Here is a 26,669-nt window from a genome sequence, read left to right as displayed (position 1 = left end):
GCAACAGTTGTGTGTATTAAAGATGCATTAGGGCATAGGGACGATACAAAAAGTCAATTTTTGGATCATTTTTTTTACAAAGAAAGTTGAATCAACCTCTATTGCAAAATAAGTGCTATTTAGGGTGCCAAAATATAACGCCTTACGTGTGTGTTTCGCTGCTGGAAATTTACATGTTTGTTTACAGTCTGGTATTTTGTGGTGGTACTACAATTTGAGTTCGCCTCATGTTGCCTGTTTTAGCGCCAACCATAAATGTAAAAAAAAATGTCAGATAATGGCAAAAAATATGTTGAAAAGTGGAAGTAGATTACAATCACAAGATGATTCTCGAAATATTTTGATTTTTGTTACAATGTGAAGTGAAGACCTTGAGTTTCCCATCCTGACAGACGGCAGGTCACTTTGTTATCAAATCTCCTGGTAAACTAGAAAGGCCAATATTTGCTTTGGAGCAAATACAGCGATGGGTTCACCACATTTTACCACATGGCAGGGAAAGAATGAGAAACACAAGGGAAAACAATGATTTACATTGATATAACTATAATATGAAGTAACATACAACTAAAACAACAGTTGGATAGCTATTCCCTACTTTATTGGTTAGGATTTTTAATTGCATAATGCAAACTGTTGATTTTCAGAATAAAAAATAACGTTCATGCCCCGCATTCCAATGCTGGAGCAGGAAAGCTTGAAATACCTACCAAAACACTTGAATAAAGACATACTGTCAGTATGGAAATGCTCTGTGCAGGTGTTAATCAAGTTAAATCCCAACAGCCAATCAGCAAGAAATGCTCTGTGCAGGTGGAAATGCTCTGTGCAGGTGTTAATCAAGTTAAATCCCAACAGCCAATCAGCAAGAAGTATAGAGGAAAGCTGCATGCCTATTGGTTGATGCCCTGCATTCCATTGTGATGACTCATGCCCAGACATGGTAAACATGGCACACTAACACAGTAATACATTTGCTATAACACAGCCAAGAAACTCAAATAAAACCATTCTAAAAGCCTGTATCACAAAAATTTAAAAAACGCCTAGGGGTATTTGCCCACTGTACCTCCATACCAAATTTCAGGACCTTAGGCCCTAAAATGAAGAAGCTGAATCCATTTAAAGATATGGCAGGAGGAGGAGAAACATCAGAAAAAGCAATATGGGTTCACCACCACTTCGTGGTGGTGAACCCATAATTACGACAGAATTCCTGATATTACAAGACAACTGCATTTGCTGCCATATTCTTGTAAGTAATATCAGTATACAAAAGTTAACAAGGAAAATCGTAGATTTTGTACCTCCGGGTGTTGTAATGTATGTTGCAGAATGTTGGGTGCATGTTGGGACTGTTCTTTAAATTAACTAGTGAATTCGCGCGAATACCATTTTTTTTCGAAAAGTTTCGAAATGTTTGTAATTGGCTAAATGATCTGTGAAATCACTAATCCCCCCTAGCCGACTGGAGCCCAAAAATAGAAAGGACAGGAGGCATCCCGTGGCGAATCTGGCTGCCCGACCCTCAGCGACCAGCGATAATGTAAACAAACACCCACACAAACGGCCGCGTGAGAAATCAACTTGCTCTCGAAAATTTATCAAGCCGACCGCTTCCCCCCGCGGCTGCCATCCCTCCCCACTTATCCCACACTAATTCAAATCACGCTCGGTCTTCAAGTATATCTTAGTGGATGATGAAAATCAGAAAACAACACGGAAATCCCCACCGAAGTTCGAAAACACAGGGACTCAGCGGTCGAGAGGCTTTGAGTACAGACACCCGGCCAGATCCGGACGCGAGGAGAGCCAGGGCGCAAATCAGGGTCGGCGGGGCGTGTGGCTTTCCCTGGCCGAAAGATTATCGCTCACTCGCGGTAGGGGATGGCACCCAAGCTAGCTCCAGGATAACATCGGCGACCCCGAGCCGAGTGTGCTGATTGATTGGCGAAGATGTAACCGCAAATGGTCAACCCGCGCGACCATTTTCACACACTAACAACAGTAACGGGTGTCCGAGACACGAAATACAAATAATCTTACGCCCCAAAACACATATACAATAAAACCAAAAAAACTGCACCATCTACAGCCCATTAACAGAAGATACACCCGTCTACCCCAACGCGAAATGCATGTCGAGAACGTCTGAGACAGTATACCACGGTATTTGTAAGTTAAGAAGTCGTAATATACGCCGAAAACATCCGAAATTGCGCAAGAGGGCGTTGACCCCTGACCCATTGGCCCACCCGGAAGTTGGCTGGCTGCGACCCGCGCGACCATTTTCACACTCGATACCTGAAACCCCCTCTCACCAGATGTGGACGCAACCTACGACACTTTATACACGCCGAAAACCAAAAGACAAAACCACTTTCACACACAAGGGGTGTCCATACGCTGTCAAAACGCATCATTTTCACGCACTAAAACACACATACTAAAAAACAAAAACAACGTGCACCATCTACAGCCCAATAGCAAAACGTATACCAAGTCCCAGACATATCCGTCCACCCAAACGCTAGAAACTGCTGCGAACGTAATTTTCGTCTTCCCCCACAAAACCTCCGCGCACGGGATACATCCCTACCCGGAGGTAAAAAGGATTCATTATTTATGATTAAAAAAAAAGACATTCAAATTTGAATATTTAAAGCCATTTTCTACCGAATTGGTGATGGATCCTGGAGGAAAAAAATACAAATGCACATTGTCTTTAAAAAAAGTGTCCTCTCTTGGATACTACTAGCTATAGTTTGTGCAAAACTGTTATTCCTGCACTCTGAAATGGTTAAGAAGATGGTTAGAGGTGATTAAGCTATAAATGATAAGTTGTGGGTGTAGCGCTGTTTCTGTTTCATTCCAGAATACCTTATCCCAAACATGTTATGGAATGGAACACGTTTTGGAATGCGTTTCCTATGGTGTGTTCCGTATCCCCTCCCCTGGGATCTCCCATGGCCAGTAGGTGTTAGGTAGTGTGACGGTGGGGAGGGAAGCACGCCGTGGTGTGTTATATGTTCCCTCCCCTGGGATCTCCCATGGCCAGTAGGTGTTAGGTGGTGTGACGGTGGGGAGGGACGCACGCTGTGGTGTGTTACAGTAGAGGATTGCACCTGTGACCTTGGCGTAGTGACTCACACCCCGGAGAGCAGGCTGGGATACCAAAGCTGCCCTAAACTCTCTTCGGGTCCTGATATCTGCGACCCCGGAGGCGTTTCTGTAGAAAGGATTACGCTGGCCTTCGGTCTGTCCAGTGGATCCATATGTGGCAATGGCTCGTCCAGACCGACACCTGCTGGAAGTAGTGCCATTGTCCCGCCTGTTTGTGATGACATGAAGCGAAAACTCTGCATCAGCATAGAGAGGCATAGGTCCGCTCTCATCATCTGGGGTCTCAATGTAGGTATGGTGTGAGACGGGCAGGGGGTGTTGTGCAGCAGTTCCGTGATTTGGGATCTCCCAGCATGTGCTCGGGAGGGCAGGCAGGGGGCGCTGCGCAACCGCCAAGTGATCTGGGATCTGACTGTAGGTGAGTTCGATGGACTGTAGAACAGCCGGCAATGACCTACAGGAGCCTGTGTCATCCGACGCCATCTTTTTACCTGAACACGCAGGGAGGGAAGCGGACCTCAGCAAGCCGGGGAAAGTAACGCAAGACGGGATGGTCCAAATGTGCGCATCGTCGCTGGTCCTGTCATCCTCAGCTTTTAACCTTGCTGCGCAAACCTTCCACACCAACACTACAAGGGGCGGCAGGACTAGAAAGATCACTGCCGAGACAACGACTGGGATGACAACATGACCTGGTGCCTGAACCTCTAGATCTTGCCCATGTGTGGTGCTCATGACCTGAAGTGTGGAGTACATGTAGTTCCTCTGTTCTGGAGATGTGTGGTCTTTCTCTGTAGTTTCAGAGTAGTGTGTGGGGCTACCGGAGATGGTAGTACCGGTTCTGTAAGAGGCCTGTGTTGTGTGTGTGTGACGCTGGACCGGGGGAACGGTGAAGAACAACTTTGTGTGTTCACCTCTGGTGATGCGGATGCAGCTGATGTTCCTTGTGTTGTCGTTGGTGGCGTTTGTGTGGATGGTGTACGTGTCAGACTCTGTGGTGGTGCGTGTGTTCGTGTCTTGTGTCTGAACAAGCGACATGGCAACACCTTCAAAGCCTGTACTCTCTGTTGCCATGGAAACCAGTCGGAAGAGTGAGTTTCCCATCAGGTCTAGGTTCACTGCGACGCCCCCACCGTATTCCCAAACCTGCCTGCATTGCTCTAGCGTGTTGGGATCCATTTTTTCTGTGCCGTCAGTAGCCAGGACAACTACAGGAGCCTTAATGGAGATCGTCCTCAGAGAACTGTCCAAATCACCACATGACATGCCGGGATTGACCGCTCCAAATTCGGTGTTACCAGCCACATTGTCCGACGAATCAAACATCCAACCAAAGGACACTCCATTAGTATTGTGTCTGACACAGAAGAGGAACTTGGGCACGACAACGACCATTGTTACAGACCCTCTGAAAACATTGGCTAACCGATGTAAGCTCCACGTCATTTTATGTGGCGTTGCATCATGGACAGACGACAACATACCACTGCTGACATGGAGCTGTTTTAGCGAAGACTGTCCCCGGAACACATCTTCATCCAAACATGACAGGTCATTATCCCCCAGGTCTAAAGAGGTCAGATGTATGTGTTGGAATGCCCCTGGGGAAATGGTAGTGATTGCATTCGATCTCAGAATCATCGTGATCACACCAACTTTCAGTCGAATGCGCCAGGAAGGGTCTACAGCCTGTAACAGGTTGTTCTCTAGATCCAACACCTGTAGGCGGGTGAAGTCCGCGAAGCTCCCAGGTTCTATCTGCCTGATGCTGTTGTTGGACAAAATCAACATCAAGAGATTCTCCAAGCCAGTGAACCAGGTTTGATTGACACTTGTTAACCTGTTAGAATCTAAGGACAGTTTCTCCAGACTGGAAAACCCAGCGAAGGTGTTATTCTCCACATCAGTGATCTTTGCGTCTATCAGAGCCAAAATGTGGACCTTCGAATGCTCGAGCGGTGCCAGTTTCCTGGCCGACAGGACATGGAAGGGATACCCTCTTATTGCCACTTTATTGGCTGAAGCAAGAAAGGGGAAAGGACTTACAGAGGCAACATCCCCATTCAAGACTTTACACAAGACGCATACAGCTTCACGTATTTTGATCGTAGAAATTCCCGGCTTGTCTGTACAAGGCACACACTCTAGCCATCCACCTTTCTTACAGTGAGGAACATGCATATGTGGGCTCCCTGAGGCTGCACAAGCAGCTGCCAAGAGAAGCAAGAACAACATGGCTGCGTTTTTCTTCAGTGCTCCACCTCTTACATCACCTCTTATGTAATTTTTAAACCTTTACTATTGTTTAATGTATAATTTTATGAACTTATGCTGTCTGTAAGAACAACTCAATTTGGACTCTCGTCTGCCGCAGTAGTTGTTTGAATAAAGATTGATTGATTGATTGATTGATTACATGCTTTCCGCCTGTCCGTATCGAAATCCTTCGTGCAAAAACTGCATGTCACATACCTGCTGTTTGAGTAAATGATTCGCAGATCTGTGGCATCGAGGGCTGTCGCCAGCCAGGTGAACACCTCTTTCCTCCGCCAGGTTTAAGGTGTAGTCTGTGCGTACACTGCATTTACCAGACTAATAACTCCAGTGTTATATGTTCATGCATTTCGCGATTGACGTATTCGGTAATTGTTATTGTACTGCCGCGGAGCTTCCTGATGCTCAGACGGATGTAGTGAAATTACTAGCAGCCTATGACTATTGAAGTACCAAGAGTCTCTGAACTGTGTGCCTTGCTCTGAAATAAAATCATTACCTCTATTTATTATTACCTTCGTCTGGCCAGAATGTTATGTTTTGGTGTCGGTTACATGTTGTTTAGCAGCATAAGTCAAGAACTGTAGATGGATTTTCAAGAAATTTGATGTGTGGTTTTATATTGACCTATGGAATAAATGATAAGATTTGTACCCTGTGGCGCTTTTTCTTGATTCTGCAAATGTGGTTTTGATATCTCGTGTTCTGAATATACAAGGCTCATGATGTTTGAGTGGTACGAGTAGATAGTTCTTGTAAATTCATACGTGTGACATACATGTAGGTTTGTCCCCCTTGCAAATATTTTAAGTACTGGGACCAAGTTTGGAAGTTTATAACTCCAGAAAGACCTTTGGCGAATTGTAATGGTAAATGATGAAAATTTTATTCCTGGGCGTTTGAAAGAAAATGACAGGTTTACATCAGTAGACACGTACATAAATCATGCCAATCACTGTCTTACTTGCATAAAAGATGAGAAAATATTACAACTGACTTTGTTAAGAGAAGAATCTCAAACTTTAGACAACTTGCACTGCTTTGGTTAGATGAGATCCTTAACTGATATAATTTATGAAATTTCATAATAAGGGAGCCATAAAGTTTATAACATTATTGGTGAAGGTATGAGGTTGTAGAACACTTTTTAGATTTCGTTTGTCAAAAAGCTCAATTCCGCTTGGGTGTAGTTACAAAATCATTATTCTAGTTATCAACTTCGCCAAGAATCAAGTTGAAGTTTGCGTGTGCTTTTATTACTTAGGCCACACCAAGTAAATTTTATGGATGACGTCCACGCGAGCATTGATTTTGGCCTGTTCCTAGAAAAAAAAACCCAAGAAATTCCGCTTCCTGTTACTATGACCAAAGAGTCACGACAGTGCCACAAATAGGTTTGTACGGGCCAAAGCTTATGAAGCATCAAGCAAGACTTCTATTAGGAATTCAGTTTGGTACATGCTGCCACATTTGAAGAAACTTGCTGACCGCTCCATCTATCTCCCCAAAGCACAAGACGACAACTGCTGTTCCACCTGATTTATTGCTGTTTTGATGATGAATAAAAGATTTCTTGCTTGTTACACTGTGTCACCTCATTTAATTTGTGTCCTAACATTTGTCGTCTCTTAGTATATTTCTAATCTAGGCATCTTGTTTTTTATGGCCCTTCTTGTTTTTTTTCGCCCTCTCGCATTAGATTTAGGGTCTCCAAAGGACGTCATCCATAAAATGTACTTGGTGTGGCCTTAGAAGCTATTGATCGTTATAATGATGTTTGGTATGGAGGCGTCAACCAAAAGACAGGTTCTGTTCTGGGTCTCCCAGCAGCTTTATTTCTATGGTACTGCCGTTACAGGAACGTCTGGTTTGTACATTTCACATCACAGATACCAAAGATGGCCAGGTTTCAGACTTAAATTACGTGAGGCTTAGGCCTCCCAGTGGCTTTCCTTGGACCTGCAGGCATGTTTTTGTTCATGCATGCCCGTAGCCAGGGGAGGACTTTTGAGCCTTGTGGGGGAGGTTCCGCCCCCCCCCCCAAACAAAAGTCCACTTTTGGGTCCACATTTTATGTAAAGGTCCAAGATTTTTCTTGAAAAGATGGACTGGTATCGTCGAAAAACTGCTCCCTTTGTCATTGAATAAAAATTTTTCTCTGATTTTTTCTTGGAAATCCTCTCGAAAATGCACGAAATGCCATTTTAGAAGGTTCATCTTTCAAAATTTTCCGGGGGAACATGCCCCCGGAACCCCATAGGAACGTCGCGCCTACGGCGCTCGAGGTCCCCTCAAGCAGTGGAAACGACCCCCCCCCCCGTTCAAAATCCTGGCTACGGGCATGCCATGTGTATTTGAATTTCTGTATTTTGAAACAGGGTAACTCGAGTAGGGATAAAAGGATTTCTATGAAGTTTTGAAGTTGTCATCTGGGAAAAGACAACCTATACTGGTTTCATTTTTTTTTCATAACAATGTCAAATTGGCAATGCATATGAACTTCATTGTTAGGTGACAGGTGTAGGTACTGTAAGATAAAGGTAAATAAATGTCATTAGACATAATACAGATTGTGTTAAGTTAAAGGGATACTTGAATATAATGTGGAGAGATCGAAATTTCATATGAATTATGATAATTACAACTGTACATTGTTTGCATAATTTGTGAGCTATAGATACTTTACCTTGAAGGTAAATGTAAATGAGGGTGACTTCATATCTGACATATGCAAGTCATGTAAAATTAATGTGATCATTTTGTCATTTTTTTGTTGTTCAACAAATTGAACATACATTGTAATTCAAGAAGATACTCCAACTCATCGATCATATTATGCAAAGCACAAGTTCCTTTATTTCAAAATAGCACTCTATAATTACACTGGGTATATTAGATGATGGGTGAAATGCACAATTGGAACAAAATTACTCTAGCTGTTGCTAGCAACATGAATATATGCCATTTTTGTCCACAGATCTTGCATTCACCGAAAGGCAACTTCTTCAATATAGTCAACACTGCCCAAGAAGACCATTGATGCAGCAGACCAGTGGTCACTTACAGCATTCACAATGCTTGTGTTTATTGACAATACTTTTTGAGGGACCACAAAAAAGTGGTACATGTACCGGTAACACTGCTTATGAGAAATATTATGACTGCAAATACATGTAGTCAGCAAAAATTTGTTCCCAGTTGACAGAGTGAATAGTGAATTGAAAATTGATCTGTTGAGACCATTTGATGGTGTCTGACAGGTCAAGTAGCTTATCCGACAGTATAAATTCAACTGCAGGTATACTGGGCCAACAGCTACATGTATTTACTGGGCCAGTAGCTGTTCACTGAGTCAGGAGCATTTAACTCTAGGGTCAGCAGCTATTAACTAGGCTAGCAGCTGTTAGCAACTGGTATAGCAACTAACAGAGGCCGTGTCTATACGGAATCACCCAAACCGCGATTCGGGTAACTCACATTACTCACATCTGGTCCACGTGCCACACACACCTGCGAAACCGTGTCCGAACATAATGCGCTTGAGCTACATTTATTGCTGTTTGATGATAACACGCAAGGCGGCGTGTTATTAATGTCAGAGGTCAACGACCTGCTTGCTGGTGCCCCCCTCCCAGCGTATCTCGGCCGAATGCCGACGTGGTCCCGCCAGAGGCGGTGAAGCTCGCCCTAGAACGGACACAATATTTGACCATTACTGCTCTTTAAGTTGCTGCCACGTAAAAGTTGGTATTGCATATAAAAAAAGAAATATCACTCCGTAATCCATGACCAGGCGAAGTCACATTGAAATCACATTGCGTTCAGACGCAAATCGCGATGCGGGGAAACCGATTCGAAACCACCTCTAGAAGTGGCTTGGGATCGAGGCGCTTTCAATGTGATTTCGGAGCGTTCAGATGGAGCCACTTGAAACCGGCTTCGGGGTAAACCACATGTAAACCGCCTTGGGTGATTCCGTTTAGACACGGCCAGAGTCAGTAACTGGGGCAGCAGCTGTTTATTGGGAAAGCAGCTGTTTACTGCTACAGCAGCTGTTTACTGGGCCTGCAGCTGCTGCAATATTGCCTTGCAGAACTCCGGCAGATCTCCTGGAACTCGGGACGTGATCTGTAGAACAGATTAAAAACACATCATATTTTAGCGCTGTTGTACATTTTGTTGTATGTAGTACATACCGCAGTACATTTTCAAACAGGTAAAAAGCAAACAAATAAAGCAAAAACATTGATTATCTTCCTCTAACGTCCTGGTGTGCAACTGTTTTCAGACGCCAGAAATTTTGTGAACTTCAAGACAGAAATGCTCTGAAATACTCACCAAATTGCCGTCCACAACCACAGCACTGTCCTCATACAACCCTCTGGAAAACAGATGTCTTACATTAATACATCTACCATTCAATTTGACATTAGAGCTTCATGTATATTTAAGATGTCGATGAAGGTCCAGATAATGACACACACAAGAAATTGTTACTCAAAGTAACTGTGGATAGATTTGAAAATTGTTAGATCTTTCAAGTTTCAACTAGCATCCACTACTTTTCATCATGCATATTGTTACTCAATCAACTGGATGGATTTGAAAACTGTCAGCAATTTTAAGTACAAGACTTAGTAGTACAGAACAATGACGGTTTACAAATCTATCCTGGTGTTTGAGTACCAATTTCTTCTGTATGACTATGAGGGGAATTTATGTCATGTATAAGTGAGTGAGAAATGCTACATGTACTTTAGTTAACAAATCAAATAGAATTGAATGAAATCCCTAAGTTTATTATTGTACATTTATGCTCTTACAAGCTAAGTACAGGTTATGAATAAAGCAGAAGTAACAAGATCACAGTAATATCCTACTAATGATAGATGTGTGTATAATTCTCATTGCTACAGGACTGTAAATGGCAAGTTTGAAAGCCATATGAAAGATAGCGAGTCCACAGACTGAAAACAAAATGACCCCTGACCCAGCGTTAATGACGTCGTCCTTGATGGCGTGGAAACAGGTCAGTTTCTTATCTTTGATGATCCGTGCCGAGCAGAACATCCAGGCACCGTGGCAGATCGCTGCAACTGGTTTACCTGCAAAAAATACAGGAGTCACAAATCTGAACTTGACTGTGAAATATACCACAATTTTACCTGCACTAACCTGCATATACCCAGTACATGGACCAGTGCAGGTTAGGTGCAGGTAGACATCAGAAATACCTGCACAGCTCCAATTTTACCTGCACTAACCTGCATATACCCAGTACATGGACCAGTGTAGGTTAGGTGTAGGTAGACATCAGAAATACCTGCACAGCTCCAATTAATTTATACCTGCACTGCAAAACTATACACCCAGTATTTCCAGCCCTGAAATTAATTTCTGGTTTGAAACACCTGTGACAATGAGTTTATATTTTGGAAAATTTGCATACCAGAACCTACCTGCATTAAACATGTCTCTCACAAGGTCCAGAAATCGTGGGTCCCTCCTCCAGTAGTCTGGAGCCCAGCCGCCAGGGATGACCAAGGCAGCCAGGTCCTAGTGTAGACAAGAGTTTAGAGATCATACCTTTGTGAGATATTTAGACCTTGTCAAGTCACTGCTATAAGCGTGGGAAGATGCTTGAGACAATGTAAAAGGGATGCCATATGCATGGTTATACCTGTGATCTGGATCCAGTTTTAGCTCACTGAAATTGTGAAAAGCTATCTTTCACTGGTTGCGAAACCACATTGTGTGCAATACTAGTATTTACAGGTTCATTGTATAGAGAAATTCTTCTAGCTCTGACTTTTCAATAATGAATACAAGCAGCATACAAATGGATTGACAACAGCCGGGATCCAGTTAAAAGGCATCCTGTGAAATTTCAGGACAGTGAAACTGGATTTTCAAAATCGACTTTCTGATTATTCTTTTAATGTAATAAGTTGACTCAATCCTATCTCAAGGGATACTGATATCTGTCAAACGTGTGATGTTTCTGATGAAAAATGGTTGCTTGTTTTGTATTTTACCATTTTTAGACCTGAGGTTCTAGCCATTTATGGGCTGAGTCAGTGAGTACAAAACGTCGGCTGTGAATAAATACTTGGTTGTGTAAAAAGAGTCTCTTTATTCCATGACTTAACAACCTGATATATTCACAGATTCTAATGTTACATGTTACCCACCGCAACAGACACAGCATCTATGCTGGTGTCTGACTTGCAGGGGTAGCCATGTTTGGACGTGTAGCTCTTGTCCTTCTCAGGTCCGATAGCCACCGTCCTGAACCCCTCCTCACGGAACCTCAGCAGAGGGTACCACACCTGCAGGGGGATGTTTGTTATAATATGTAGGGATGTACAGTAATCTATTGGGAGATTCTCCTTTATTGTCAAATTATTGAAACACACTGAGACAGAGACACACACATACACAAAGACACACACACACACATGCATGCAGGTAGCATACTGGTCCAGAAATCAGCGTTTCATATACGGTTTCATACGTATCAAGCATACGAATTTTGTGTTTTGTTTTGTGAAAGAGCCTTCATTCTTCTATCTTCTAACACACGTCAAATGAATTTTGATATGTACACATTTTGCCTGTTCGTGTGTACGGTCGTCTAGATCTGTGCTTATGTCAACCATGGAGCTGGTAGTGCCGACAAACTTGCACCTGCATGTGCAGTTTTGCAGTGTACCAAATTTGACCCGCGTACCATATTCACCAACGCACGTATAAAATGCATGGGGCAGTGGCTACATGGGCCTTTTCTTGTCTCCAAATTTGCCAGACTGGGAATGCCGTGGAAAGCTGAAACTGTTGCAGTTTGTGTGCCACCAACTCACACATTACACATGTCTAAGAAACAGGCCTAGGAGGAGTGAACCCGGGCACCAGTCCACAGGCAGACACTCTAACCGCTCGGCCGGCCCGGGACCAGAAGTAAAAACCCTTCTGGTCCCGGGCCGGGGTTCGAACCCACGACCTCCCGGGCACCAGTCAGATGCTCTAACCGCTCGGCCGAAAAGGTCTAGACCCATCGGCCGAGTGAGTTGGTAGCGCCTATAAACCCCCTACTGTTACACACGGTCCACTGCCCGAGCCTAGACTGCCATCAAGCCAATTAATATACTTTTAGGCTGATTTCTATGATTTATTCAGCCTGCAAAAGAAGTCTGGTGGAGGCTACCTGTGCGGATGGAAACTATGGAAAAGTAGGTCAAAGTTGAGGTTTGTGTACTCATCATCAGCTGTGACCTGGTCGACCCCTAATCTCCAAGCAGATCTTTGGTGGGGGTAAGACAACATCAAATTGGCCAGTCTGTAACCCAAGTGTTTTACAGACTGGCCAATTTGATACTGTCGTACCCCCACCAAAGATCTGCTTGGAGATTAGTCGACCACCTGTTTTCTTTCTATATTTGGGAAGCAGACCCTTGTGGCTACCTGGTGCAGAAGAATTTTAGAAACTGCAACAGTCGCCGCGGCTACTGTCTGCCCTGCTTCCCAGACCCTCCGCCAACGCCTGGCCGATTTCCGTCTGTGGTCTCTGGCCTTCAAGTTCAAGGGAAAAATCGCGGTGACGACAAAATTGTACATTCCAGTCTGGCGACACCTCTTAGGCGGTTACCAAGACAACGACTCATCTGATAGAGTATAGTCTCCCCTACACACACGTACATAGACTAAGGCCACACCAATTTAATTTCCTGGTTAACGGATTTTTCTAGAAAAATAATGGAGCGGGCGGGCGAAAAAAAATAAAAATAAAAACAGGCCTAGGCATCTTATTATGGCCCAAAATGGTACGATAGGAGCCATGAAGTCAACACACCAGGCTGGTTCAAAATTTAAACAATGAATTTTGAACTTTTAATGGTAGCACTGCATTGAAAGATGGAATGACTGTAACAAGTAGTAAGAAAAGGACTGTTTTCAACTGTTCAGGGCAAAATATGAGCATTTTGCAGTTGATTCTGAATTTTTATTTTTATTTGCAAATCAGAAAAAAATGAAGAGGCGAATCCGTTAACCAAGAAATTAAATTGGTGTGGCCTAATCACCCAACTCAGCTATCACATCCGCACAGAATTTGAGCCCACGGCGCCCAAATATAACAAACGATTTCTTCGCTGAGCCCTTGACCCACTTCAGACAGTTGAGGAGTAATGGCATTCAATAATACAGCAAGAGAATTACCTCCAGATCTTCATAGTTGAACTCCACCAACACTCCCACGGTCTTTGCCATGATACACCCACGGAGCACGGATAGGGATTCTCCCACGGATCAGGTTTACGGGACTTTCATGCAAATAAGATGCAAATAAGGTGTAAGCTCAGATGATGATCACTGATGATCACAAACAGATGATGATCACTAGAATTGCAAAAATAATCAAATCAGGGTCTATTTTCACGAATATTTACAAAAGCAAAAATTTTATTTCACCCATCGAAAATTTGTACGTGAAATATTTTACGTTATATCAACGTGTCAGCATATTGTGCGTTTTGTCGCCCTCACTCTCATTCCCAAACATCGTAAAGCAACATGGCGGCCCTAGGTGTGATGAATGGAAATGCTTTGTTTCCCGTGTTTCTGTGCCTTTTCTGCTGCGTGTTTCACACCGGGGCGTCTACAACAGATGAATATAGTGAGGAACTTCTTATCGTGCCGTTCAGGAGTGGCCAGGTGTACTCGCACTTCGAGTTCACGACGTCGTGGGATGTAGATTTCGCGGGAAGCGAGGGAGGGCCGCGGTACAAGCTGCACCACTTCCGTCTGTTCCCCCGGGCTTTGGGACAGGTGCTGACAGAGTACCGCGTACAGGAGATGCACCTGACACTCACACAGGTACAGCTGGGAGGGGCTGGGACAGGTGATGCACCTGACACTCACACAGGTACAGCTGGGAGGGGCTGGGACTGGTGATGCACCTGACATCCACACAGGTACAGCTGGGAGGGGCTGGGACAGGTGATTCACCTGACACACACACAGGTACAGCTGGGAGGGGCTGGGACAGGTGATTCACCTGACACACACATAGGTACAGCTGGGAGGGGCTGAGACAGGTGATTCACCTGACACACACATAGGTACAGCTGGGAGGGGCTGAGACAGGTGATGCACCTGACATCCACACAGGTACAGCTGGGAGGGGCTGGGACAGGTGATGCACCTGACACACAGGTACAGCTGGCAGGGGCAGGGACAGGTGATTCACCTGACATCCACACAGGTACATGTACAGCTGGGAGGGGCTGGGACAGTTGATGCACCTGATACTCACACAGGTACAGCTGGGAGGGGCTGGGACAGATGATGCACCTGCAACACTTTTTAAAAAGTAATTTCATAATATTGATATGCAATAATTTGTTGTTCAAGTTATTGCATCAACAATGTTGTATGCTACTTTGTTTGTACTTGTTTAAAAATTCCAAGTACTATAGTATGCTGACCTGATTGTTAGGCAAAAAAGCAGTTTAATTAGTGAATGAATGAATGAATGAATGGATGGATGGATGGATGAATGAGGCTTTATTAACGTGTCGTGCACTTTGTGTGGCCAGCCCATGTGGGCTTATATGACACCATTTGGAAATACATGTACAATATGTGTGGTACATAAAACAAGAAAATCAGCGGTACAGAGATAACATAACCAAGCATAAACTGAACACAAATTTAAACAAGACGAATACAAGCAATAGACATCTTCCCTCCATGAACAAGGTTGGTGTTGTTAGGGTTCTTTTTTATGTTATCGCATGTGTTCATTGTTAAAACATGACAGCTGGGTTAAAATTTAATTGGACGTTATATGGCCATGAATAATGAGGGAGTTGCTTTGTGTTGGTACAATTTTAATTTTTATCATGTAAGTACCAACCCAGATAAACTTTCAAGCGAGTTTTACAGTGGCCTCCTGTCGGCTTCACAGACTACCAGAAGTGACATGCAGACTTATAATCACCATGAATAATGGTATTTCCTAATAGCCTGAGAGACATTTGTTTTCCTGGTGGTAGGAGTGCAAGGAGTCAAGTTACGAATGCACAACACCCAAGCTCCCTGTCCAAAGCTAACCCCGGCCCACAGGTCTCAAGTCCTTATCTATGGCAGCAAATAATCAATAAGAAATGCACAGCATACCTTGCAGAATAAACTACACTACATATCTACAACCACCAACTATTATGGACACTAAAACACAGAAACTAAAAAAATACTACGAACCAAAGATAATCATAATCAATCCTGCAGAGGTGAGGTCATTGACCTCTCAATCACAACACAAACAAACCACCCCATTAGCAAGGCCGGCAGGTCATTATGACCCAAAAACCAGACCAAAGAAATATATAGCCTGTCAAACAGGAGGTAAAAATAGATACACTGTGTCCCAACACAGACCACACTACTATAAAATAGGGGTGATAATGTAGAAATCCTTTTAAATTAAGCAATACAAATATACGACAACCTGCTAATGCACTCTAAAACACAAAGAGACTCAACAACTACCCACATACCAAAAATTATACTAAACCATCCACCAGATTTTCCAAACATTCAACACAAAAAGACCAACGTTAAACATTTTGTAAATATCAAACGCAAACAGCTAGGAAACCCAAATTTAAACCACTAAACCATAATAACAACAACTACATGCTACCTTAATCGCACAAACAGTCCATAACGCGCCAACAATAGAATAAAAAAAATTAAACTGCAGTACCAAGGTCAATCACCAGGGGCTCAAAGTCAACCTACACAATCTCCAAGGCCCCATCCATCAATCTGCCAAATATCATACAGTTCCTTTTCACCGATCTTCAGATATCAGACCAAAACATGAAACGGACCAAAAACAATACCCCCATTACATGGAGTAATAAGGACTACCCTCTCCCATGGCAGGGCATGTGGCAGCAGGACAAGTGGGGTTATCCTGTTGTGTCAGCAGCGCCGGGTGCAGAGCTGTGGGTGTGGTTCCAGCAGGAGGTAGCCGACGTGGACCAGGCGTGGTTCGGACTGACCAATGCCCTGTCTGGCCTCTTCTGTGCCTCACTCAACTTCATCGACTCCACGTCCACAGTAACCCCACACCTGTCCTTCAGACCACAGGGGCTGGCAGGGGGAGTCTTCTCAACTAAACCTTCTCACCTACGGTAGGCAGTTTTTATCATCAAATTAATGTTTCAGTTCAGACTGAAAATAATTTCATCAGGTTGTTACTGTTTAGAATGTAGGATATTGGGATTTTTTTATACACAACCAGGGATTCTCTCACATTGCTTATGTTTTGATGCCTATCAGACTTCTGACTGGAGTACTGCTTCTCACTGCTATATGCAGGCAAAGTGTGTTTTTGCTATACTTGAAAAGTGCCACCTACATGTACATTTAGTGGCGAAAAGTAGTACTCCAGTCAGAAGCTGTGAGGAAGGTGTCTAAAAGACATAAAAAACATAAGCAAGGTGAGAGAAGCACTGGTTGTGTATAACTATAAGAAAATACCAAATTAGCCAACATGTTTAATTTACCTTCTAGAATGTTTTGTAGCATTTGTATGTTATTGTATGTTTAACTTGCCTACCATATGCATGTATTATGATTGGTCACGTTTGTGTGGGTTTCATATGTGTTGTTCCATTTGTCTCTAGGGACATGAAAACTCAAGAATGTGTTGGTGCATTGTCTTGATATTTGTTAGGTGTGTAGGCATTGGTAAAAACAAGGACATTATAGTATTATACAGAAGATAAGCTCAAGTTTGATGAAGGGCCCTCTAGCAGTGTGTTATGGTAATGCAGTGAAACTGGTCATGAAGGGATCATGATTTTTGGGTGGCGGATAGCTCTTAGCTCTGTGAAAAAGTAGCCTGGGTGCCATCCGATTTGTAATGGCAACCCCTGATTTTTTTTGGGTTGCTGGTAGTACAAATCGGATGGCACCCAGGCTAGTGAAAAAGTGGTGTAGGTTCAAATATGACTTGGTAAACCATGGCCAGTATTTGATACCTAAGCTTTGGTTTACACCTCAGACTGAGACACTAGTAATGTCTCTTCTTTTGTACCTTAACGATGTTGATTTGATTTGCTTATTGTACTATCTGCTTTGCCTTTCCTGAATGTGTGTAGATATGCGACCCTGCCCAGAGAGAATGTGTGCACAGAGAACCTGACTCCATGGAAGAAACTCCTGCCCTGCAGTACCAGGACTGGGCTAGCAGCACTCTTTCATGCAGGTCAGCCTCAGCCAATCACGATCAGCGGTTTATCAATAATTGGTCAAGCCTCAGCCAATCAGGATCAGTGGTTTATCAATAATTGGTCAAGCCTCAGCCAATCAGGATCAGTGGCTTACCAACTTGGTCAAATCAAACAGGAGATGTCATTAGTAGATGGGACTGGTCTTACAATCATTTAGTGTGATGAACCATCTATGATTTCAAAACTAATACAGTCCAATCTAGCCATCTATAATGACCCCTCAAGACACTTGAAAATGTGTCCTTCAGACCTGTGACCACTAGACAGGATGGGTCAGTGAGAAAATTATATTAATTATAGTTACATGTAACTAGTATTAGTCTCTGACCACCAGAATTGCTGGATGGTCTAGTGTGCACAGGTAGTCAATAGACTAACAATGTGGCTTTAGTAAAATTTAGCCAAATACTTGAAATAGGGAGAATAATTTGCCAGGGGAGTTTAGCCACCGTAGAGTTGATTTGCCCTTGCAGTTTGGTAGTCGGCAGGGGAAATCAACCCTTCTACCTTAGCTGACTCTCCTGGCCAATTATTTCCCTTTTTTGTCAAGTTCTATTATCCGTACCCCGTAGGAATGCCTGGTGGAGGCTGTCACTAGAGTAGACAAGTGGAATATTTCTGTGTTTTGCTGATATGATGTTTCCCCTGTCCAGGCCAGCTGTATAACACACAGTACAGCTCGCTGGGGGTGCACCTGCGCCCAGTGTGCCGGAATGACAGCTGTTCAGATGCCAGCCTGGAGCTGCGGCAGGTGCTGTCCACGGTGGCGGACCCGCCTTCCGTGCTGAACGGGAAGCAGGACTGGTCCATGAAGCGATATTTCTCGCGGTCTCTGTCTGGCCCCTGTCCCCTGGCTGTCACCAGCCGTGTGTATGTGGATGTGACTGTCAATCAGACCAGCAGTTTTACTCTCAAACCAGAACCAACTCAAGTCAAGGTAAGAAGTGGTCCAGAGCAGAACATGTAGCAGAGCACACTGTAACCTGTAATGTATCAGAACTTAGGCAGAATGTCTTTTTATTGTATTTAATAGAAACTTTAGTCGCAAACTCATGCCCGAAGGCTAATTGCTTTTACAATCAAGTATAATACTCATTGCAATACAGTAACAGGAGACAGGTAACAACTGTCTGGAAAAAACTTCTACTTCTACTACTACGCTAGCTATTATGGGGTTCGACTTCTTCTTTGAAGGCAGTGGATAATGAATAGTCCCACATGATAATGATGACATTGTGCTTTTTAAAGTTATGAGTCAGTTTTCAAATGTTGCATAGGGAATGATAATATCATCTGCAACAGGAAAAATTCTGATGCAACACTGACAAAAAATCCAATAAAATCTGGGTTTTCCACAGGTGCAGTATGTCTTACTGACTTGCTCCAAGATTTCCTTGTTTTTTGAGATTAAGAGACAGTTTGCAGCAGGACAGAAAACTCAGATGTTTTGTAATGTTTATTAAGATCTTTCTTTCAGGATGGCTCAGCTGCAAAACAGGTGTAAGAACACCTCGCTGCTACATGTACATGTACATCATGTGTAGTTATGAAATAAAGACTTAACTTCCAACACTTAGATGACAGAAATGGGACTTACCCCAAATTTTCGGTTGACTCCATCAACCTTGTTCACGGAATGGATCCATCTACTCTTGGAACGTGACGTCAGAGACACGTGACCGTAGTTGAGGGTCATATGTGCCAGATAACTTGTGTCATCTGTACCAGCACAGATGAACTTTCATCACGTGTAGTTGTTGCCCCTGCCAGTCAACAACATTAGCAAACAGTTATGATATTTAGAAAACAATTACAATATAGGTTATCGAAAATGACAATTATATTGAAAGCTAAAAAATATCAAAAAATGAATTTTTACAATTATAGATTTATATAGAATGATTATGTCTTTTGAAGAATCATGATTACATTAAATTCACAAAAGCTCACTTGCTCAAGATTTAAACTCTCTGACTTCTTGTTAGATAGAGATATGAATGTTAAGATAATGTTCTATCTCCCTACAGATGACCAATTACCAAGGCTACAGCAGGCAGCTGGCTGTGTATGATCTGTGGGCCTTCCCTTTCCACAAGGAACATGGGCTGAATGTAGACATGAAGTGGAAGAAGGAGGTGTCATATAGCCAGCCCTCCCCTCCACGTCTGTATGTGCACCGCTTTGTCACAGGGTAGGCTCACTTTCTCTACAAAATATAAGATGTAACTTTGGAATGATCTGGATAGAATGTTAAGTTACCACTGTTTTAAGTTGCTAATGAAACACATGTCTGTTTTACACATACATGTATGCGCTTAGAGGCATCCAATGTACAAAATTGTAATTTCTAGGAGGCAAAACTGGATTTTCAAAGTCAATTTCTTGGTCATCGATACAGTAAGTTAAATCAACCCTATCCCACAGCATACTGATATCTGTGAGGCAAGTTTGGGATATTGCGACAGAAAACAGTTGCTTATTTCATGTAGGCTGGTTCTGGCTATAGTTTGTTTGGGGCCATTTCAAAAGCTATAAGTATTAAATGATGATGACAATGTGCTAAGAAATAACAGTAAATATTAACTGTTACATCAAACAGATTTCCACATTCAGAGTATTATTTTTGTATTGCCACCCTGAAATTGCATTTCACGGTTTTTAAGAACAACAGTAACAATTGTTAAAAATTCTGGTTCATTTTGTGGGGTTTGCCTACAAGTTCCAGTATTTAAGAGTAGTGGCTATGTAGTCTGTAAATGGAAGCTCCCAACTGATATGAATTTTACTTTTGTGCTATTGTGATCAGATGTCAACTAATGCCAGGCCCTTGACTATAATTTCAAATGCTTGGTTATCAAGGCCTCCAGAATGACTTCATCACCTGAAATATCTGATGATGAAGTGTGCATACTTAAGGATTTCCTCATACTGAAATTTGTAGATTGCTTTTAGTTCAGCATTTTTTTGAAGTGTTATGTTACATAGCATAATTATCTTGATGTTGGATTGTAATAGTCAAGTCAAGTCAAAGTTTATTGCACTACGATTGTCACGGGTACAATGTATGGCAAATGATAAAATTACTAGTTGGTATGTGTCTAACATAATGCTATATATATGGTCAACGGACATTGTATCTGACAGAGTATTATAAAGAACTACTGGCTAGAGAATATTTCTCTACATGTACATTCTACATTACGCTAAACTATACTCATGAAGGGTACAGTGAGCAGTTGTACCTAATTATACTAAACATGTTCTATGGCTACTAAACAGAGTGTACACTAAGTTACTTGCCAGGAATGTTAAAATTCTACATATAAATGCTACGAAACGCTACACATGTAGTTGATAAAAAAATTCAGTGACTCTACCTATGCAGCTATTCTAAGATGTCTTTTTTGCATGGCATAAATAATGATTGCCTTACTTGTGCCCTCTGTGTGCCAGGTATGGTCAGGACCATGGTGGTATCATGAGTCTCCTGTACAACAGACATCCGTACATGGAGCAACAGGTTATCTACATGGAGCTCATACCATGGTTCACCCGCATGTACCTCCACACACTGAAGGTTAGTAGCCACAACCTACAAACACTATAGCTACTATTACCATGGTTCACCCGCATGTACCTCCACACACTGAAGGTACCTATCCACAACCTACAAACACTATAGCTACTATTACCATGGTTTACCTGCATGTACCTCCACACACTGAAGGTAAGTATCCACCACCTACATGTACAAACACTATAGCTACTATTACCATGGTTCACCCGTATGTACCTCCACACACTGAAGGTAAAGTATCCACAACCTACAAACATTCTATATGGTACCATAGTTCACACACATGTACCTCCACACACTGAAGTTAAGTATCGACAACCTACAAACATTCTAAATGGTACTATAGTTCACACACATGTACAATGTTGTGTATCTACACACTGAAGTGCATTTTCTAAGAACATTGACAAATGAATTCACTTACTGCAGGATATTATAATTAATTGTTTCGATGCACATACATGTAACTCTATCTACACACTGTGTATATGTAGTGAACTAAACTACTGTTAGTACAGTAGATTCTAAATAAGTTAACACAACGAGTACAAACTTGACCTGTGCAGGTGGAGACTACAGAAGGGAACGTGGTCCAGCCACTACTGACCCGTTACCAGCCGGGTAGTGACCGCCAGAGCCCGTACCTACTGGAGCTGGTCCTGACCCTCCCGCCTGACTCCACCACACGTGTGAGCTTCAGCTTCCAGCGAGCCTTCCTCAAGTGGACAGAGTACCCGCCTGACGCCAACCACGGCTTTTATATCAGCTCAGCAGTACTCACTACAATACTCAGGTACAACCTTACTTTGGAGTGAATATTCATGTACATGTAAATATTGATAAATCAATTGTTAAGACAATAAACTATGCTGCATGTAAAATTTCCCCTTGTGCCTGGTACGGTTACTGAACATGATAGCTTTAGAATGCTTGGTATGTGGTACATGTAGGTCTTGATAGGACCTTGGAATGATTAGTTTTTGGGCCCCCTGACATCTCGTTATGGTACTGCAGCAGAACTTAGTAATCCCCTGCTGCCAGGGCCTGTCCCAGGGCCCTACTCTAGGATCCGAAAAATGTGGTAAGGGCCGTTGGAAAATTGTTCCCTGGTTTCACTACGTATACTGCAGTTTCTCCGAGTATATTACTGAGGTATGACCTCCAGTATTGTTATGAAAATGACATCTGAAGTGACATTTTCACATGAAAATTTCTCTCCTCTCCAGACAAGCAGACAACTTCACGGTTCCCCCCGCCCTGGGCAGTGGTCTGCAGGCTGGTTTGTTCCAGTCGTCCACAGAGTACCCGCTGCGCCTGCACACAGAGACCCTCCTCATCAGCCTGCCCACACCTGACTTCAGCATGCCCTATAACGTCATCTGTCTCACCTGTACTGTTATCGCCATCGCGTTTGGCTCCCTGCACAACCTCACAACACGCAGGTACATGTAGGCAGCTCAGATTTTCTTTTAAACAACCGTCTGACTTTGCTTAGTAGGTTTTGTAACTGTCAGACATCTTACTCAGAGCTTCTGACTTGAGTACTGCTTCTTGCTAGCGACCGTCTCTGCCGTGGAATGATTCGGAAGGAGAATAACTGTATATGGGACCAAAGGATATCTCTTCAGCTACAAGACCAGCTGAGTTTGGTTTCTTCAACCTTTTTAATTTTGATAAAATCAACAGAAAAAACATTATTTTCACTCCAAAATTAATGCACAACATTGGGAATTTTCAGGTAAGATAATCCCATAGAAAAAAAATTTCCAGCAGAAATGACTGATGCTGACAGAGAGATCCAAACCTCGACTATACCTGAGTAAATTATAAAGAAAATCCTAGTATCCCAATTTTTTAAATCGTCCACCACGTGAGGGGTTGCAAATCCACTGTCAGGAAGGCGCAGAGCGAAATCTAGGTCCAACAGGAGGATTGCACTTGGCGCACAAGAATACTAGTACCCGTAAGTAAGGTTCGGAGTCAAAATCAATTTTCACCCCAAAATCACAATTTCTTACACTCTTCAGCCATCTTAATGTTTAATGATATTTTGCGGCAGTTTTTGAGAAATGTCAAGCTTGGACCCTCAAAACCCTTTTGTCACTTTTTTACCGCACACTACCATGGACCCCTATTTTTTTTAATTTCCCAGGTTCCAGTATACAGATTTGAAGAAAGCTAACCCAGGTTGGCGTGCTCGGCTGGCCCAGCTCTTCGGCCGCGGGAAACAAACTTCACCTGAAGACAAAAATCAAGACCCCGGGGAGGAGAGTGAGGATCCTGGGGAGGAGAATGAAGACCCTGGGGAGGAGAGTGAAGACCCTGGGGAGGAGAGTGAGGACCCTGGGAAGGAGAATGATGACCCTGGGGAGGAGAGTGAAACCTCTGATGATGAGGGGACTGACAACATTAGAGAGCGGAGAAAAAATATTAAAACAGAGAGTCCTAGCAGAGAGGACATCTTAAAAAGTGACAAAAAGGATAGATGATATGTCTTACTGGCTAGGTCTCTGGGGGAGATGTAGAAGTCTTTTGCAAGAACCGAATGCAGACATACATTGTATGTTTGCTGGTCAACGTGGGAGAGTGTTACAATATAGATCAGGTAATGATAAAATGTCCACTTGTTGCAAAGAGAAAGTAGTTTGGTCACCAGAATACAAGTTGGGTTTTGATTGATGGTGAATACATAATATACTATAACAGATCTCTCCAGTGATCATTCTAATATTTTGAGAAAATTAAATTTCCGCGTAAGTACAAACTTGTCTAAAACAACCACCCAGGGGACCAAGGAAAAGTGGTCTTTATAGAAAAGTGGTCTTGAAATTCTTGAAAAAAAGCATGAATTAAGGGTTAATGACCCGCCCCGAGGTGAATATGGTGTGATAAAGCCTTGTCAGTTGCTATAACCACAGAATAAAGCCACCAAGTGAGCGCAGCGAACGAGGTGGCTTTATGAGGTGGTTATAGCAACTGACAAGGCTTTATCACACCATACTCACCGAGAAAGGGTGGGTCATTAACACTATTATCATATAGCTTACACGATAGCCTATCCAAACTGATACAGTAAGTGACACAATGTACAATTTACCCCTTGCACATGCTGAATAGAACATAGTTCCATCTGGAGTCACCTGAGGTCACTGGGTAGAGTTCAGGTTAACTGGGTCACAGGCAGGGAACAGGTGTTCTTATGGGAGTCACCTGAGGTCATTGGAACACAACTTAAGTTAGAACTAGAGCCGTGTTCTATTGGGTCACCTGAGGTCATATGCGGGTGATTATTGGGTTGTTTAATGTATGGATTGGGATGAATAAATACCCGATTTTGACTCTATTTGTGACATTATGGCGTCATAAGGTATGTGGAATGGAGCCTTATGATTGGTCAACGTCACTAGACCATATTATGACTTTCCCAATGACGTAGGAGATGACCCTACGGCCATTTGGCTGAACTCAAATGAGCCGATTTCACCGTAATAGTTTGCTTTTCATTTAAAAATTGCTGTTGCCTCACTCATGACAATGTTGCGGTGTCGTGATCAGGGCAGAGACTGAGCCGTTTGAGGTCCCAATTCATTTATTTATTTTATTTATTTTCCGTCATTTTTATACAGGGTAACCCAATTCAGTGATGGCACTGCTTTTCAACGGGGCCCTGTATAACACAGCACAATACAACAATCACATACAAATAATAACATTAGCATACAAAAATTATACAATAAATAATTATAATGGCAATGATAATAACGAAAACAATAAATAAATTATAATGGCAATGATAATAACGAAAACAATAAATAAATTATAATGGCAATGATAATAACGAAAACACAGTAATTAACCAATAACAGTAATAAATAGTAATAATAACAAAAAATACATCATTGTCCAGTCCAGTCATTGTCATTGTCCAGTCCTATATGTTGGCATGGAGGGGTCAGAGGTCAGGCCAATTCTTACATTTCATTTTAAAAATGGACATGGACGGACAGGTCTTAATAGCAGTTGGCAGCCTGTTCCAGAGGGCAGGGCCTCTGTAGGAGAATTTGCGCTTTCCACATTCAAGGCGAACAAGCGGCAGTTTCAAAGATAGGTTCTGGCTGTGTCTGGTGGGGTATCTGTGGGATTCAAAAGCCATCTGGAAGTTATCTATGTAGTCTGGGAGTTCATTGTTGACTGCCTTGTACATTGATTGTAGCAGGTGCAAGTTTCTCCGAGATGATAAAGTTTTCCAACCTAGGGTAGATAACTCACCATCGCCAACATGATGTGTATAACGTAAACGAAGGATAATTCTCACTGCCCGGTTCTGGTACTTTTGCAATTTGTCAGACAAGCATTTACCACAGTTTCCCCATATCACATCGCAGTAGTCTATTTTAGGTAGGACTATACAGTTAAACAACATTATAAGAGTGTGTTGGGGCAGACATGGGATGAGGCGTCGTATGACTCCCAGTCTGGAAGAGACCGCATTACACAACTTGTCAATGTGAACTTGCCATGTTAAGCTGGAGTCAAGCCAAACGCCAAGGTACTTATAACTGGAAACAACTTCCAAAATGGTGCCAGAAAGGATAACTGACAATTGTTCTGTAACTGACTGCAGCCTACAATGTACGTGTGGTCCCAAAGAGCATAGCTTTGCATTTATTAACATTGAGAGTCAGTTCATTTGTTTCCAACCATGTCTCAATATTACGAAGATCCGCATTGAGAGCATTGTTTACATCTGTAACTGTCTTGGACGCATAGAAGAGAGCAGTATCATCTGCATACAATACAACATGTCCATTTGATATATAGTCAGGTAAGTCATTAAGGTACATGATGAACAAAAGTGGCCCGAGAACCGAGCCCTGGGGTACTCCCACAGTAACTTCCAGGAAGTCACTCTGGACTCCATTTATGACAGTAGTCTGGTATCTGTCTTTGAGGTAAGAACAGAACCATTCATACTGGTTGTGGTGGCGTAAGTCAAATGTCCGGGTTGAGAAAGTCCCAGTGATAATGCTTGCAACTGTGGGAAATTGAGACTGTTACGGCCAGATGGCTGGCCTATTCACCAGTTTCCCATCCCCAGAATGCAATGCGAAAATAGGGGGTTAACCCTCATTTGCATGGACTGGAAGGCATTAGAATGATCCTGTTGACGTTAAACAGCTTGCTTTTCACTGTGTTTTGAGGTGTTGGGGCATTTTATGCTCAACATTAATTAAATTACTATGGGCCGAATCTGACAACAAATATAGAATGAAGTTTTTGTGTTCTTTTCAACATGGAACATGTGGTTTGTTACGTTACAGCATCAGTATAGCGTTACCACTATAACGTTACAAACCACATATTTCAAAAAATTCATTCTCTATTTGTTTTCA

General features: G+C 42.7%; 3 protein-coding genes across 3 annotated transcripts; 1 reads left to right on the top strand and 2 right to left on the bottom strand.

Annotated features, from left to right (window-relative positions):
• Positions 1-2,928: 2,928 nt before the first annotated feature.
• On the bottom strand, positions 2,929-5,385 carry LOC109469569. Its single transcript, XM_019768102.1, has one exon. It carries the CDS (start codon positions 5,356-5,358, stop codon positions 2,929-2,931), a length of 2,430 nt encoding a protein of 809 aa, XP_019623661.1. The 5' UTR covers positions 5,359-5,385.
• Positions 5,386-9,400: 4,015 nt separating this feature from the next.
• Positions 9,401-13,690, bottom strand: LOC109469570 (putative cysteine protease YraA). Its single transcript, XM_019768103.1, has 6 exons — positions 13,612-13,690; positions 11,589-11,726; positions 10,857-10,953; positions 10,388-10,502; positions 9,736-9,778; positions 9,401-9,525 (listed from the first exon to the last, which is right to left on the bottom strand). Exons 1-6 carry the CDS (start codon positions 13,660-13,662, stop codon positions 9,454-9,456), a joined length of 516 nt encoding a protein of 171 aa, XP_019623662.1. The 5' UTR covers positions 13,663-13,690; the 3' UTR covers positions 9,401-9,453.
• Positions 13,691-13,931: 241 nt separating this feature from the next.
• Positions 13,932-24,221, top strand: LOC109469568 (GPI transamidase component PIG-T-like). Its single transcript, XM_019768101.1, has 9 exons — positions 13,932-14,268; positions 16,345-16,595; positions 17,568-17,674; positions 18,353-18,636; positions 19,727-19,890; positions 21,153-21,276; positions 21,843-22,069; positions 22,503-22,718; positions 23,429-24,221. Exons 1-9 carry the CDS (start codon positions 13,966-13,968, stop codon positions 23,763-23,765), a joined length of 2,013 nt encoding a protein of 670 aa, XP_019623660.1. The 5' UTR covers positions 13,932-13,965; the 3' UTR covers positions 23,766-24,221.
• Positions 24,222-26,669: the final 2,448 nt, after the last annotated feature.

The sequence above is a fragment of the Branchiostoma belcheri genome, unplaced genomic scaffold (assembly GCF_001625305.1).
Source record: "Branchiostoma belcheri isolate BF01 breed outbred unplaced genomic scaffold, Haploidv18h27 scaffold208, whole genome shotgun sequence".
Classification (NCBI taxonomy): Eukaryota; Metazoa; Chordata; class Leptocardii; order Amphioxiformes; family Branchiostomatidae; genus Branchiostoma; species Branchiostoma belcheri.
Note: the sequence above shows the minus strand (reverse complement) of the source record. Positions and strands in the feature narration are given on the sequence as shown.